This window comes from Coffea eugenioides, chromosome 10, assembly GCF_003713205.1.
Source record: "Coffea eugenioides isolate CCC68of chromosome 10, Ceug_1.0, whole genome shotgun sequence".
In the NCBI taxonomy this organism is placed as follows: domain Eukaryota; kingdom Viridiplantae; phylum Streptophyta; class Magnoliopsida; order Gentianales; family Rubiaceae; genus Coffea; species Coffea eugenioides.
The window spans coordinates 35,536,798-35,553,906 of record NC_040044.1 but is presented as its reverse complement, the minus strand read 5'-3'; the positions used below and the strand labels follow the sequence as shown (position 1 = coordinate 35,553,906).

Genomic DNA, 17,109 nt, shown 5'->3' with positions numbered 1-17,109 from the left:
GCAGAGGGACTAATGGATGAGTTTCTAGATTACCAATTGGCCACAAATTTCAATTCCCCTTTGACGGTTTCAAGCCAGCCGTCAAGTGAAAATCCACATTCAAGCTAGTTGCACAAGAAAATTTAAAACAGAAAACTAACCAAAGAAACCCTCAAATTAATAAGTGAAAACAAGAAAACAAGCATAATACATCAAACCTAGAAACTGCATCAACCAAAATCCCGCAATAGAGGAACCTAAGGAATTGATTTTGTAGGCAAAAAAGCATTCCCAATTCCCTTGTGAAATGAAATCCCATGATTTCCTTTCCATACTGGCTTTCCCCCACACCAAACATGGGAAACACTCTCTCGGAAAGACTTTCCTTTTCCTCAGTACTTTCCCAGAACCAAACAGGGCCTTAATGTTACGCTCCAGCACTCTTTTTGTTAACCAATTCCATAAATTTAAGGAGGCAGAAGCAGAGAGCTGCAGTGTAAAACAAAACTACAAAATTATCACGTCGCATGGGACGCGTAACAGAAGGTGATCTACAACCCAATGCCACTTCGATTTGCAAAATCAAGGAAGCTGCAAAATGACATGAAGATACGCATATGCCAGAGATTTAAATAACAAGGCGTCTATTTCATGCTTTCACTACATCCCTGCATGTTTCATGATCTGTACAGCAAGGTTGCAACATCTCGAGCATGCTACTTAAATTACTCCTGTCTTGGTAGTTAATCAGTCAGCAACAAAAATAACATATTGGAACCTACAATTATAGCAATGAAAAGGAGCAATCAATTAGTTGAACCACCATTGCTGAAGAAAGTCACGTCACTTTCCTACTGATCTGAGATTGCTGCATCATCAGCTGCATGGGCTGCTGCGTCGAAAACACCGGCCCCCAGTGAAACATACGGGCCAAAATACAACATGCACAGCAGCTATCTACCCCATCCACTCTCCAACTTTTAGTGCTGAAAGCACAAGAATTGTAACACGAGCAATCTTGTTGCATCATCACTTCTACAGTCAACCTAATCCAGATTTAGACCCAGACACAGGTCTCAACATTGGATGATTTAAAGCAGCCTGGGAGGTCGCTGCAGGGTTGAACATAACATTGGGAGAGGAGGAAGATGGCTGTATAGCTGATAATGGTAACCTAGGCCCAATTCCGTACATCGATTGTTGTTGTGACATGAGTGACATATGCGGATGGATTGGTTGATTACTGCCAAACCCAGATATAAATGGTTGAGGAGAATTTGAAACTTGTTGCCTATTATTACCGACATTACTATTAACCATGGCTTGACCAACACTTGGTGGGCCCATAGGTCGAGATAATCCAGAAGAGCCAAGATGTGCTGATAATATAACATTACGTTCTGCAGCAATTCTCTGCCTTGTCCTTTCCATTTGCTCACATTCTCTCATTAAGAGTGTCTCTACTTCTGCAAACTGCTTCAGTTTCAGCTCCAATCTTTTCAACTGCATAGAAAGGTGAAGTTGCAGAGTCAAAAGTCAGAATGCTCGCAAGGAACCACATCTAGAACTAAGTTGTACTATTTCACATAATAATACTGTGAGTTCGAATAGAAAATCAAAGTGTAACATGTATTAAATCAGCAATTGTCAAAAAGTTCCCCAAACAAATATCAAGATTGGAATATGAAAGGTGCACAAATCCAGAGACTTTTAAAGGCCTCACAAGAGCACCAGAGTAACATACCCAAGTAACAAGAATTCTAGGTCCAAAACAATTCTCTGTATGGATTAGGGAGTATTTCAAAAACAAGTTTTGGAGTAAGTTTTGGAGTCTACAGTAAGTGGAGTTAGTAACACCCCAAAAAACACTCCAAATACTCACATTTATAACACAATTCCAAAGCAAACAGAAGTTATTTTCCTCAATTCTCCCTTCAAACCAAACCCACTTTGCCAAGACTATCTCAAATGCAAAAGTGTACCTCCTTCCAGTCAAACACCACCAGAACACCTTACAGAAAGAATAAACGAATATAATCCTTAGAGATCTCAAAGATTCATTGTATTAGCAACTAACATACCTGATGATTTATGATATTAGCCGATAACCTCTGAATTTCACGTTCTTCATGGTCAGCAAAAAGCTTTGCCTTTGTAGCTGCAGCTGCAAGGCCAACTTTTGCAGCAGCTTTTACTTTTTCAGCAGATAATGGAAATGTATCTGTATCATGCTTAGTCCAGGGACCTTGTCCTCTCATCTTTTCTTCTGAGAATTTTGGCCACTGATTATTATAAAGAAGAAGAAAGAAGATGAAAAAATTAATTTACAGCATACCTTTTTGCTGGCTTGAGTTTCCATAGTCTCCACGGGGACCGCTATCCTTACTTATCCTTCAATAGCATAAAAAATTGTGAAGGATGTCAGGAAAGGAAGAGACTCAAAGGAAAGAATCAATAAGAGGAATACAGCAGCATTCAAATGCACAAGCCGTTAAAATAGTAAAGCAGTGACTACAGACCCTTATCATACAAATGTTCACTCTATAACATGAACCAAAGGAATGACATAACCAAGTCATGAAATTGAAAAAATCAATAGTACATTCAGAAAAGCAAATAAGAATTGCCAATATCAAAATACTGACTAAAGAACCAATTGAAGAAGACAGTAAACTAACCTTGATCCATCCATCTGCATAAAATTTCTAGTTGAAGTTGAACCATCATCCTTAGATAATGTAGCCAGGGATGCATGGGCACATGCTGCGGCAACTCTTGGTCCGACTGCAGAAGCCAGAAAGGCAACCTAGGAATTATAACAGATAGGTCGACATGAATATATATATATATAAAATTTAAAATACAAAAAACATCAAAGTTGCTAAAATGCATATGCAGATTCAACAAGTTTATATTAGAAGCTTTCAATACCATAAAAAAGACGCCCACAGTAAGTCTCAGATTTCGTATAGCCAAGGGTTAAAATATGTGGCTCAATGAAGAGTGGTTCGATAGATATCTTGATATCAAAGAAAAGAAAAAAAATCTTATGTTGAGCCTACACATCTGGTGCAGAATTTGGCAACTATATGGCTCACATTACTCTCAATTCTCTTACCATTTATATTCATCTAACTTGACATTATAACATCTCTAGAAAGCAAAGCTACTCTAGGAGATTGGACACGTGCAGCAGGAGTGCAAAACTTACCTTACCCTAACATTCAAAAATTCATATTCTACATGGTTCATGGCTGTCATCTATGCCAGTCAGAGACAGGGATTGCTAGCAAAGGGATAACATCCACCTTTTGCGTATACTACATGCTTTTCTTTTCAACTAAAGAGGAGAGAGAGATCCCAAGCTAATAGAAAATTGTCAAAGCATACTTAATTTGGTAAACATAAATCACTTTAAGATGGCATGAATGGGAAAAGCAACTATTGTATAATATTGTATAATTACTTATTGTCGATATTTGGTTATCTATAAAGCACATTTGAGATTTAAGCAATACTCAGACAGTTTCAGCTGCTTCTAAAAGTTAACATGCCTAGCATACATTACCTACAAACTTGTGAGGTATGCAAAATTATAAAAACCAAGAAAGTATTCTGCGGAAGAACTTAACCTATATTACTATAGAAAACAAGGATACACAAGATAGTTTACTCTGAGGTGCCAATGTGTGGAGTAGTGACTAAGGTCAGATAGAACCTTCATAGCTTTAAAATCCAAAATGAGGAGGGGAACAAAAAGGTAAAAAAAAATTAGAGGTCCACGTCCAGGGATGGGAGGAAAAGAAAGGGAAAGCATAGAAATCAGCATATGAATTGGAGGTGAAGCTATACAGGAAGAAAAATGCTCTGACGTACCTCCTATGAAATAAGGAGGACCAGTAGTAATACCTCCTTTGAGTAGGAATAAAAATATCCTAGGTATCTGCTATTAATGCAGAAGAATACAGAGGAAGTAACAACATAGAACTAAGGGTTGAGCCAGGCAGGACTTTCACTAATGAAATCACAATCCTCCTTCCACTTTTAACACCAAGATACTGTTTCCTTGATGAAGTTAGCAAACACGTACAAAAGAGGAGACAAATTAAAGAAACGCTAAAGAAGGATATGACTCTAAAGAAAAACAATAGAAGGAAACAAACATCCTGTAGGACAAGTATAAGCTGGGATTGCGATTTTTAGCCTAACGCTTTGGTGAGTGGGTGAGGGAAGAAAGTACAGCCGCTCATACGGCTGAGACTTGTAGATACAAGGCTGGCTAGCACAAAGACATGGATATCAACCACTAAACCATCTCTCCCAAAGACAAATTCATCTCAGCAAACTGGAGGAAGTCAAGGTGAAGTAACCTGAATTACTTATGACATACATAATTGGAGGATGCCAAGGTGAAGATGATCTCTCTCTCTCTCTCTGGATTTTCTAGATTTTCAAGATTCTTCTACCTCAGTGTACAATTTCAAGTCAATAACATTGCAGGAAAAAAATTCTCCACATTCAGTCAGTCAATAAGTATGAATAAATGTTATTGATCATATCACACATGTAACATGCAGTCAGTTTTTAAAAATGATACAAAGTTTAATAGAACTCAGACATGAATCAGGTAATAGCTAAGCATGCAAAAAACAGCACTAGAAATAAACATGCTACAAAATCATGTGAAAAGGAACTAGAGTTTTAGAGAAACCACCTACCAGAGCCATAACTGGGTTTCCACAATTAGCAAAAGGAAATTTAGTTTCAAAATCAGGGTCTTGCAAGCCACATCCTGGATCAGTAAAGAGATGCAGATTTTTAATTATTAGCAGATCCTTATTTGGAAATAAGAGACCAAAAGGGCGAAGTACAAGATAAGGGCAAAAAGCAAGCCCAGTACGGTACCTGCAAGATTCCCATTTGCATTTGGATGTGACCTCCCACATTCATTTCCATCCGGGAGATTTGATGAATTAGCGCAGCCAGGGACATCAATATTTCCCAAGGGAGTAGCATCAAGAGGCAGACGGACAAAATGGAGGATACATTGTGCTTTAGACTTGGTGCCCACATGCTCTGCAATTTCATTCCAGTTTTCATTATAGAGTTGCATCCCTTCTAGAAGAAGAAGGGTTTCCTGATCAGTCCAACTTTCTCCATCCAGACCTGCATAACCTTTCATGGAATTGACCTTCACAAAATCCAGGCTAGAATGGCCAGCAACATATTTGCCATCATGGAAGCAATCCAAACAGAGTAGCACATCAACCTGTCAAAGATGCTTGCCAGTCATGAATACGAAACAGGAAAGTGACGAAAGAAACAAAAAATGTTTAGCAACTCCGAATCAGCTTACGTTCCTTTCCTGATTACTTTTCTCTTTATAAGCGAAATACAAGACACTCCAGAAAAGTCAAACTGGTACAAGTACACGCACAGCTTTACCAATAAAACAAAAAAAAATAAAAAGAGAGAAAATGTGTATTTTTTAAAAAATAAGGGAACTCGCAGTTCAATCAGTGAAAGGTCACCTCATATGCTCTTCTAGTCACTAAAAATCTCTTACCTCAGAATGCACCCAAGGACAAACACATTTCTCTTTCCCAGTAAGAGATACATAGCCAAGTGGCAACACATGTACAACTTAAAACTTCTCCATCTCATTGTATCAACCATAACAGCTTCCTAAGTTTATTTTAGCAGTAATGCCTATACTGATTTTTTTCTAGAAAATGGAGACTAATTTGGGAATATTTCCACAAAGTTGAAAATGCAAATGTATCATGGCTAGCTCTTCAAACTATGTGCCAACCCAAAGAGACCAATCAAAATGTGCAAAGTGAGTGCAAAATTCCTACTCAGATTCAATCCCCAAGGGCAAGTCATTCAAAGCCTCAAACTCAAGACCAAAGACAAGGATGGAGTTTAGGCACCAACAAACGTCCAAACCCATCCAGAAAGGTATGGTAAACATGTTACCAGGAACATTATCGTCCCCAGTGGCAAACTTTACTAATTCATAAAGGCTTATAATGATTGGCTAATTTCTGATTACGTGAGGTTTCATGGACAAAAGTGTGTCTGATTTGCCCTTACTACAAAATCACCAAAAATTCTACCACTCTTTGTGAATGTAAACATTTCCCGACTCCCACAGTTCCAATTCTCTTTAAAACATTGATGCGATTGTGTATTAGAGGATAAGTAGAAAAGGACAAAATGTCAAATACAAGTTTGCAAGGAGATTTTCCTATGGGGATTGTGTAGTTTTCACTTATAAAAGGTTTTCCATTTAGATCTCCGAACAATTAAATTTTGATCCACTAAGGTCTGCTACCTGGACTCAACACTTCTCCCTGAGATACTAATGTCAACACAACAAAAAACAGGTACCAGTCTGAAATGCATGCAGGATCTGGTGAAAAATTATCGGGTTTTTTGATCTTTGACTAGGAGACAAGCTTTAGTGCACTATATATGCATGTTCAGAAAAAAATGCAACTAGAAATTAGGCACCATGAAGTATGAGGAGAAAATGAGCCAAGCAAGATAAAAAAAATCCCTTGAACTCCTATTTCTATATACACTAAATGGGTCGCATATGTGAATGTGGGATAACAGGTAACAATTGCCATATTTTTTCTGATTGAATCATCAACTGGATTCATTTCATAAAGCATCACAACCAACTCTTGTTGGATTTCGTAACTAAAAAGTCGCAAGCATCCAGCATTCTGAGTATCTTATCAAAACAACTACAACCATCATCATAAGAATAATATTTTGGTATTTGCCGACAAGGAACAAAACAAATACTCCCGCTGGTCTCAAGAGATTGTCACTGTCTGGCGGAGCTTTTTGACAACAGTTCTATGCAGGTTATTTAGTTTGCATTAGTTCCATCTTTATTCTTCTCAGTGGGAGTTTGAATAGGAAAAAGCTTGAAGAACTAGAGTAGTACATCTTGTATAGTCACAGGTGGGGCCAAAATGCTTGTGTTTCCTTTTAACATGTAAATCACATATACTGCTAGTCTGTGCACCAAACAATTTGTACTCACCTTCCTCTAGTTTGTGTATGTCAAACGCCATTACATGGAGTTAGTTTGAATAAGATTCCTGGGGGCCTAACCCATTCACTTAACATCATATTTTTGCCAGTAAAGTAAAAAAGAACAACTGAACCTGACACATACTTTGGACGGACCAAAAAGAAAAGCGTGACATCATTACTGGGACATAGGTAGCAGTTACAATAAAGCCTCCGAGTGAAATACAGGCTCAAGAAATCCTAAAAACTACGTATTATAAATCTAATAACTCCCCCCCCCACCATTTCCGTGGGGACATATCCAACTCACAGACAGTATTACCATATCTATATTCTAGTACCCGAGTATGTAACATAGCAACTATCTCCTCCTGTTTATTGTGCAATTCAGTGTCTAAATTTTATAAAGAATCACAGCGTCCATAGCTATCCAAGTAAACATTAATCAACCAAAAATTTTGGATCCATCCTGCAATATGCACTTCTACACCAGTATAAAACAGACAGAACATAACAGAGTTCCATCGACCAGTTACTTTAACAAGATGTCACATGATAAACAAGCCACATGTTAATGGTCTAGACTCAAAAACCAAAACGTCAAAGTATCAACTCTTGACCAATAAGTTGGCCAAGATTTGGCCATTATAAGTTGGCCATCCTATACCAATCAATGAAGATTCCACCAGAACTTAAATATCCTAAAAAAAGTAACCCAACGGAAAGGTTCAGCAAACAATCAGTAGAAGTTGCACCATACATGCAATTAGTGCAGCTTCAAGTTTCCATTGTTTTCATGCCTCCAACATTTGCTTGCTAAAACGCAATCTTCTGTCCGAAGCATTAAACTCAATTGGCAGATGCAAACCCAAAACCCTTGGACCAAAAACAAAAAATTGAAATTTAGGCCAACTAATTGCTAAATGGTCCTTTCGTCCATGTTTGGACACAGAGGAGTTCAAACATCACTATCACCTTTAACAGACATCAGACTACCAAAAGAAACGGAACAAGATTAAGTCCACATGGACGACCACCAAGAACGAGATTAACACAGAGAATATATATCAAATTCCTATCCCAAGAACCACATATCTTGGTCATATAAAAGTTTCAAGCCATTCACAAAATGTGAACATCTCTTTTGCAATCAACAACATCAAAATCAAACTTACCTATGATTTTGATTTTGGACAGATGTATATGACATGCAGGATGGTTGCATTGCCTAACAAGCCACGTGGAAGTAGATTACTGAAAAGGTTATAACTATATGAACTCTGCGAGCATGATTTGCATACATGCAAGGAGAATGTGAAAGGATAATATTCCAACACATAACCCCATGAAGCTGCATAACATATTGTCCTTTAAAAGACACACAACAAAGTTGTCTATCCAGCGACACAACCGCAAAAGAGAAGAATATGAACCTATTCAAGACCGATCGCAGCTGAAATAATTAATAAGACAATAAGTAATTACCTCCTTCTGTGACTGATAGTATACTGTAGGAGTTGGCCGAGAACAACAGTTGCATCTGGTTTCAGATAAATGTTCCCGGATTGCACTATCAAAATCAGAGTCTTCATCGTGCTGACATGCAAGTTCCGGATATACTTCAGCTGCCTTTAACCTACACTTAGGCCTGTCAAACTGAACCAAGCTATCAATACTTTTCAAAGCAGCTCCAGGAACACAAAGGTCACCGTTGGAGTCCTCACATAAATATGTCCCATCCTTTTGCACATTACGACTAGGGGTAGAAGCACAATAATTGATGATCCCCCAGTGGTCAAGAAACCGCAAAATACGAGTTAAATCGTCAATACTGACACTAGCTACTAATCCCTGGCAGTCAGATAGTGACAAGTGCTTGTCTGGATTCTCCATGTATTTGGCAACTATACAATTTCGACACTCCATGTATTTTTCAGGTGTATGATCTGATGATTTTCCAGAAAAAAAGTGTGGCACAACTTGCCTTTCCAATCTATGCACTGTATTAGGCGAAAACCAATCTGCTAAGAGATTAATATGAAAAAACTGGATTATATTTCACAAGATGATGTTAATCACAGACTTAAACAGATGAAAACACTCAAAAGAGAGGGGAAACCACACAAAAACAAACATCATGTTCTATTATTTAAAGTAGAGGAGAACCACACCAGTTAAGACTATTTTAATTTTATGAAGCACCCATGCACAACAGTTGTACCTGGCTAAGACTCAAGGATCATTCTGCAAGACATTTTGCAAACAAATTAAAAAGGATATTTTAGCTCAATTTCACGATAATACCATACACAATCCTCTTAAGTAAATCTGCCGAGAGTCATATCAACAAGCATCATAGGCAGCTAAGAAAAAATCAAGCGCATTGGAGAATTTAGTCTCACCACCTAGAGAGACCAATCTTTGCACAAATTATATAATCTTTACATAAACTTGTATTAAACCATCCTCAGAAGGACTATACATATCTCTAGACAACCCTAAGCAACATTGGTCATTATTTCTCTTGATCTGACCACCCCTGAAACAAGTTGCTCACAGCTATGCCTACTTTTAAGCAACTGATTACTCATTCTGAATAAAAACTAACCAAACAAGCTATTACGCCAGATTTATAACTAAACAACAATATGATTCCATTACATCCTCAGCTCTTCATTCCCTGGTTTTTCTAGCTGTCAAAATAATTTTCTATTGGTATACAAAGCCATTAAGTTGGACCAAGCATTTAAATTTATAACTATTAACTACGAATCAACGCATAAAAGATTTTTTCGACAATAACCTGCGTGCATTGGAACCACATGAACCCTTTCAGCACTGCCAAACTTCTTAACCACGCCGTGCCCCTTCATAATCCTGGGAGGTGCAATCACATACGATCCACTCCCACCCTCCTCACCTACAACCAAATTATCCGTGGGCACAGTAGACAAGGCCTGTAGCTGCCCATGAGAAATATTCTCCAAAACGAGGGCGTTTTGTCCCTGCCCTCTACTTTCCCCTAAATTCCCAGCTCTCTCCATCGTCACGGCAGAGGTCACGGACGAGTGCGGCCGGTGTACCGCCCGTTTTATAACCAGAGGGAAGCTACTAATCCTCTCACCGCCGTCCGACACCGACTCGCTCTCCCTAATCTGGACCGTCCGTTCAAGGGAAATGTTGTTAGGGTTTTGGTTATTATTGTTATTGTTGTTGTTGTTATCATCTTCGTTCAATTCTTCTTCGTCCTCGTCGTCGTCTTCCAAAACGTCGTCGTCTAGAGCAGGCTGTTGGGGTGCTTTCAACTTTCGCGAAATTTGGGGCTCTCTTTTCCGCTTCCTCCACCTCGTCCTCGCCTCTGATTCATCCAAGGAAAAAAACCCAAATTTAAAAAAATGTAAATTGAACAACAGAAGAAAAAAAACAATCAATAAATAGAAAATAAATGTTTTCTTTCTGCTGCAAATAAACCTGAGGAGGAAGCAGGCATTGCTGGGAAATTTGAACGGAAGAGGAGGGTTTAACGAGAATTTTCCAAGGGGATAAATTCAGGGTTTTGGTTATGGGGGTTGGGGTGGGATGTTGGGGGGCCCCGGGGAGGGGAATTGCACCGGTGGCGCTCGATTTGGGATGCTGAAATCAGGAGAGGATTTCAGTGGTGGCGACTGCGGAGACTGGCGACTGGGGGGAAGTGGGGAGTCCTGAAAAAAGGAAAAGGGAGAAATTGCTATAGAAGGGCTGTTTATTATGGAAATTATTGAATGGGATACTAATTATTCATAATTGATTATTCATATTGACTGTTTTCACTAATCTTTCCTAATTTGCGTTCGAATTTAAAATGAACTATGTGGTAACTGGTAAGTAGTAGGACTTAGCCCCCGCTTGAGCACGTTTTTATTTACTTAGTTGTGAATTTGTGCAAATATGACTAATTCAAGTAAAAATTCAACAATATTCTCACATAATATTAATTTTAGAAAATGCACTCTAATTATTTGACTACAATATTTTTTTTAAAAACTTCTATGCATACTTCTACTATAATGTAATAATATCATCAAATACTATAACATATAACAAAAATTACAGATATTTTTGAAAAAATTAAATCTTTACCATGACCATAAACTTAGAACTACATATTTGTATGTAATTAAATACAAAAAAGTTAACAACTCATTTTCTCATAAATGAGTATTCAGTTTTCTACAACAAAAAAAAATTTACTAATGCAACGATTAAAATGATAATAAGTAAAGTTAATCCATATTGATAAATTAAACTATACAACTTTGCTAAGAAAAAGATAGATATTATTAGAAGAGAGAGAAATAATAGGAAAAAATAATTCAAATTTATTTGAAAACATAAAACTTATTAGAAGAGATAAAAACTATAGGAAAAATTAATTAGAGAAGAAACGGATAAAAATATGGGTAAAACTTAAGGATCGAAATGACCTATCAATTCTATAATTCTATTCAATTGGACATCCCATGTAGGAGAGAAAAGGTGGTTAATTAGATTGAGTGCTTTTATTTATTATAGACATAAAATATGTATGAGAATGACATTGGAGATTTATTACATTGTTTTTATTGATTTCATAATTGTTTTTATTGATTTGATTGCCACAAGTTTCCTTCAATTGAGTTGTAAAATGATGTATAATCAAATATGCGAATTTAGAAATGGGTTTATTTGGTTTTTTTCTTTTTTGAAAGAAAACTACTTTTGTCATAAATAGAAATTAGAGGGATATTTAATAAATAAGAAAAGAAAGTAAGGAAATACTCCATAAGAAAGAAGGTGGCTATTTTGAGTCTCTTATATTTTATTCTTAGGAGCTCATGAAAAAATATGCTAAGGAAAAGCTACCACATTTGTGTACAAAAAGTTGAGAGCTTGATGCAAAACAATGTCAAGTGAGTTGCAATGTCATAAGTTCAAAGAGGAACTAACATATCGTTTTTAGCTATTTTTCCTTAACAATGGTTAGACACGATTAGGAATATACATATACAGCTTTTATAAATTTGTTGGAGTTAAGTTGTTCGTGATATTTGCCCTCTGACTCATTAATCATTAATTGTGACAGCACTTTTAAAGATAAAAACTGTGGAGGTCATCAAAGATTAGGTACAACAATACCAGTCGAAAGGACAACATGTAATATATTTGAAGGGAAAAATGCACTTTTCATCCTCAAAGTTTGGGGGCTTGACCAATTTTATCCTCAATGTTTAACCCCAAACACATTTCATCCTCAATGTTCCGTAATTTTGACCAATTAAGGACAATTGACGGGAAATATCCAATTGACCGTTACAACCAACGGTTTTACCCAACAAAAAATGGGTAAAACCGAATGGAGCTAACTTTAAAGGAACAAAATGCAACGGACGGACGAAAAGCTCCATTGTTGTCCTTTTTCCCTCTGCCCTTCAACCCCAAAATTTTCTTGCCAATCTTTGCAGCTTTAAACATTCATCCTCAGAGCATCTGGCAGTGGAGCTCCCTGTGCTCTCATTTTTGCCTAAATGAGGAGCAGAAGTTCTGAAGTCTCCAGTGGTTCATCAACTCCATTCTGCAAGTGTGGGTTAAGAACAAAAATGAGCACCTGTTGGCGCGGCGAGAATTCGGGAAGAAGATTCCTTGGTTGCTCTCTGTGGCCGGTAAGAAATATTTGTCTAAAAATGTTGGTCCTTCAATGTGTTAATTTAGCTAACTAATTTCTGAGAAATGTCATTATTGTTATGGTAGAGACCCGAGAGATGCAGGTACTTTGAATGGGTTGATGAGCCAATTTGTCCAAGAGGGAGAGTTCTCATTCCTGGTTTGCTGAAAAAGACTAACAAAATGGAAGAACAAGTTGAAAGAATGCGTAAGAGGGAGAAATTTTTTATTATAATAATTGTGCTTTTGGTGGTTTTGCTAGTACTGAGTTGGAGCAGTAAAGGCGAGGAAAAAGTAAAGGGAGGCAAGTTGCTGCTAAGACTGGAGTGATTTTGGTAAAATTGCAGAAGAAAGAACATTTTGAAGCTGGCTGTGTTTGTTGTTGGAACGAGAGTTGCATTTTTTCCTATGAAGTAATATCCAATTGCAGGGTATAGAAAGGGACTTATTTTGTTTGTACAAAGGTTCCAAATGAACTCTGCAATTTATGTAAAAGGTGGGATTTAGGAAGGGAAATGTATTTGGCAACAATGCAATTTATGAACTCTGTAATTTATTTTGTTTGTAAAGCTATGCGTTGAGTGTAAGAAAATGGTCCTTGTCAAAGTGTTGTTCATATCATAAATATAAAATGGCCATGAACTGATAAACCACATGTACTGATAATACAAACAGATGCAAATAAACCACGCTAGAAAACAAATGCAAATAAACCAAACTGGCAACTAAGCTGATAAACCAAGATTGTCCCACATGTACTGATAAACCAAGTTGGAATATAAATGCAAATAATACAAACAGATGAACATGAAAACAGTTGCCATATATGTATATCATAACTTCAATACAATTAAAGTGCATTCTCAATGAAATAAAGCAAGGGATAATATCAGAAACCTCCCCTGAGGTTTCTTGAAATATCACTAAGCTCCCTCCACATTTTGGAAATCTCTCCTACCACCCCTTGAATTGACATTTTCTTAACAATGTCAGCCCCTCTAAGCAAAAGTAACAATAGATTAAGCATTTTGGAGGAGGGAGAGTATTTTAGTTCCCTTCATACCCTTAGTTTGACTGATACAGTGACAGAAGAAAGTTGCAATAGGTGAAAAATATGAATTGGAGAATATTTTCCTGGCAGAATATTTTCCCTTCATAAGCTACTTTGAATGCTTCTACTGGTATTAAAAGGTGAAGGAACCGCTGGTGAAGTAAGGCAGATGGAGAGGTAATTGGGCAAAGCAATGGCTAGTTCATCCTTTGCTAAATAAAATCAAAGCAAATCGTGTTAAATAAGGAATCGGAGGGCATAAGAAAGCAAATGATGGAGGCAGTGGGGGACAATATGCAGGAAAGGAGCAATGTTGAGGAGAGGAAGTCAAGAAAAGCAAGTAAGTTTAAATAGCCTGCCTGCCTGAAACCCGCTTGCGGGTTTCCCCCTTATGTAAAATGACTAAAAGCTGCGTTTCTGTTCTATTTATATCAAACACATACTCTCAAACCCTCACCTGAAGGGTGAGGATGAGAGGGGAGGTTTGCTGGGCATCCTAGGGCCCTCCGATGGGCATGTGCAACTCAACGCAGCTTGCATGTAAAAAAAATTTTTTTTTTTTAAGTAATTTGTTAAATAGCCTGAAACCCGCTTGCGGGTTTCCCTGCCTGCCTGGAACCCGCTTGCGGGTTTCCCCCTTATGTAAAATGACTAAAAGCTGCGTTTCTGTTCTATTTATATCAAACACATACTCTCAAACCCTCACCTGAAGGGTGAGGATGAGAGGGGAGGTTTGCTGGGCATCCTAGGGCCCTCCGATGGGCATGTGCAACTCAACGCAGCTTGCATGTAAAAAAAATTTTTTTTTTTAAAGTAATTTGTTAAATAGCCTGAAACCCGCTTGCGGGTTTCCCTCTTTTTTTTTAAAAAAAATAAATAAATTCTATGGAAGAAACTTTTGTCTACTAACCAACTGTATACACTACACTTAGAGCTTGTCATATGTATTGCAACTTTAATCTACAAAGCTAAGCTCTTCTTATGTATTACAGCTTCAAAAAACTCAATATTCATCAACTTTTTTGTTCATCAACTTTATAAAGGTCAGGCATACATCATCAAATCACACATTTTTTATAACATCCAACATCAATAATACTTAATAAAACAAGAGCATACAAAGGGTCTGGTTGGATTATAAACTCAGTCATCAAGTCTAACAAAACAGAAAAATATAAGGAAAACAGAGATCCCATAAAGCAAACTACATGATCTGTTGTTGAACATGGGTCCATAAATGAAATAAAGCCAGCTATCACATTACAGCTTGCACTTCCATAATTACTAGGCAAAGCAAAAGTTGAAACAACAAAAGTCATTCACTAATTACAAAAGCAGCAACTTGGCTTGAACAAAAGCAGCTTGGCTTGAAGAAAATTCAGCATGTTGTTTCTCCTATCACAGTACTTTCTCCTTTCCCTTCGATCTAGATGAACTAGGAACACTTAAATCTGCCTTGCCAGCAGCAGCAGCATGCATATGAACATCTCTAATCCTGAAGGGCATCTGTACTTGTTCTTTAGTTTGTGTTCTGGGTTCCTTGGTGCTATATTTCACTTGAGACCTTGACAGCCCAAACACTTCGAACATATCCTGGTCTACTTGATCTGGGGCAGAGGATGTTATGTCAATCTCAACCAGTGGCTCAGCATCCTGTTGATGTTCAATGTTTGAATCATCATTACAAACTGCAGCTGCAACTCTTCTTGTATGTCTATGTCTCTTCTGCACAAAACAGTGAGGTAGCAAAAATCAAATTGCATAAAGACAGAAAAATCAAAAGATGTAGCAGGTTTTTCTACCTTTTTATTTGAAGACTCAGCAGCAGGCTTCTTGGTTTTCTTTGTTCCCTACAGTTTAAAAGGAAAACATGTCATTTATATACCAAATAGCAAAGATAGCTGTAACAAGTCATCAAAACAACTTACAACTTTTTTTCCATCTTGGCTAGCTGGATTGTTGGTAGAAGCAGCAACTTGGCTTGAACTAATATCAGTTTCTGCAACTGCAGGATCTTGAGCATCTTTGAGAAGCTTGCAGGACCTCATATTATGTCCCCTTTGATGACAGTATCTACACTTGTTAATCTGTCCCACTCTTGTCACCTTCTTCTTAGTTTTTTCCTTGGCTTGTTGAACCTCCTCTGCACTTCTCCTTCTCAGCTTTTTAGGCCTTCCAGGTGCTCTCCCATATAAGGGTGGTAAAGGACCTTCACCAACATCAGTAAGCCCCCATTCACTTTCTCCATTCATGGGACACACTGATCCTTCATAGCACTTCATATATGTCTCCACTGTATACCATTTTGAAACATATAGCAGAGGATCCTTTTTAGCCATCCACAATGCAGCAATGGCATGGGGACAGGGAATACCTGTTAATTCCCATTTTCTGCAAGAGCATGTTTGCTCCTTGATGTTCACTGCATATTGGTCACCATATGGGCAACTGACTTCATAAAGATCATCATTTGACTTGAATGGAAAACAGTCAGGTGCTCTATCTACATTTTTCTGCATAATGTGAAGAATTCTGGGGCAATAAGGATAAGTCTGCCACTTCTCTTTGGCCAGATCCCTATTTTTTTGCATTCTCTGCATCATGTACAACCGTATTGTTTCAAACATTTCAATTATTGGCTTCTCCCTAGCATCAAGAATTTTGCTGTTGAAGCACTCACAGATATTATTCAATAACATAGCACATTTAGGATGAGTGCTAAAATAAGCTCTGCTCCATTGACTTGGTGGTTTGCCATCAAACCACCTGGCTGCCTCTATATCAATTTCAGCCATTGCTTCCATTCTGCTACTGAATTGAGCTGGTGTTGTTGCTTTGGCAACAGTCCATAACGCTCTCCTCAAACCTTCTCCTTTGAAACCAGCAGATGAAAAGTTATTGTGCAAGTGTTTCACACAAAATCTGTGGGCTGCATTTGGAAAAATCATATCACATGCTTCAATTAGACCTTTTTGTTTGTCACTCATTATTGTCCACTCATAATCCTTTTCAATCTTCAAATCTTCTTTCAATAGTTTGAAGAACCAGCACCATGAGTCCTTACTTTCACCCTCTGCTGCAGCATATGCTATTGGAAAAATGCCATTATTAGCATCAACTCCAACAGCTGCTAGCAAAACTCCTCCTACTGATCCTTTCAAAAAAGTACCATCTACTCCAATAAATTGCCTACATCCAGTTAGGAAACCATGCTTCACTCCAGCAAAACAAATGTACAGCCTCTCAAATCTGCCTTTCCCTGTTTTTGAGTCTCTAAAGCCATTAACAGTTTTCATTATAACAGTGCTACCAGGGTTGGATCTTAGAATTTCATGCATATAAACTCCTAA

General features: G+C 37.7%; 1 protein-coding gene across 1 annotated transcript; it reads right to left on the bottom strand.

The window, feature by feature from the left end:
• Positions 1-526: 526 nt before the first annotated feature.
• On the bottom strand, positions 527-10,697 carry LOC113749496 (SWI/SNF complex subunit SWI3C). Its single transcript, XM_027293253.1, has 9 exons — positions 10,501-10,697; positions 9,833-10,387; positions 8,515-9,050; positions 4,885-5,248; positions 4,698-4,771; positions 2,658-2,785; positions 2,315-2,370; positions 2,061-2,245; positions 527-1,482 (listed from the first exon to the last, which is right to left on the bottom strand). Exons 1-9 carry the CDS (start codon positions 10,517-10,519, stop codon positions 1,021-1,023), a joined length of 2,379 nt encoding a protein of 792 aa, XP_027149054.1. The 5' UTR covers positions 10,520-10,697; the 3' UTR covers positions 527-1,020.
• Between the last annotated feature and the right edge of the window lie 6,412 nt (positions 10,698-17,109).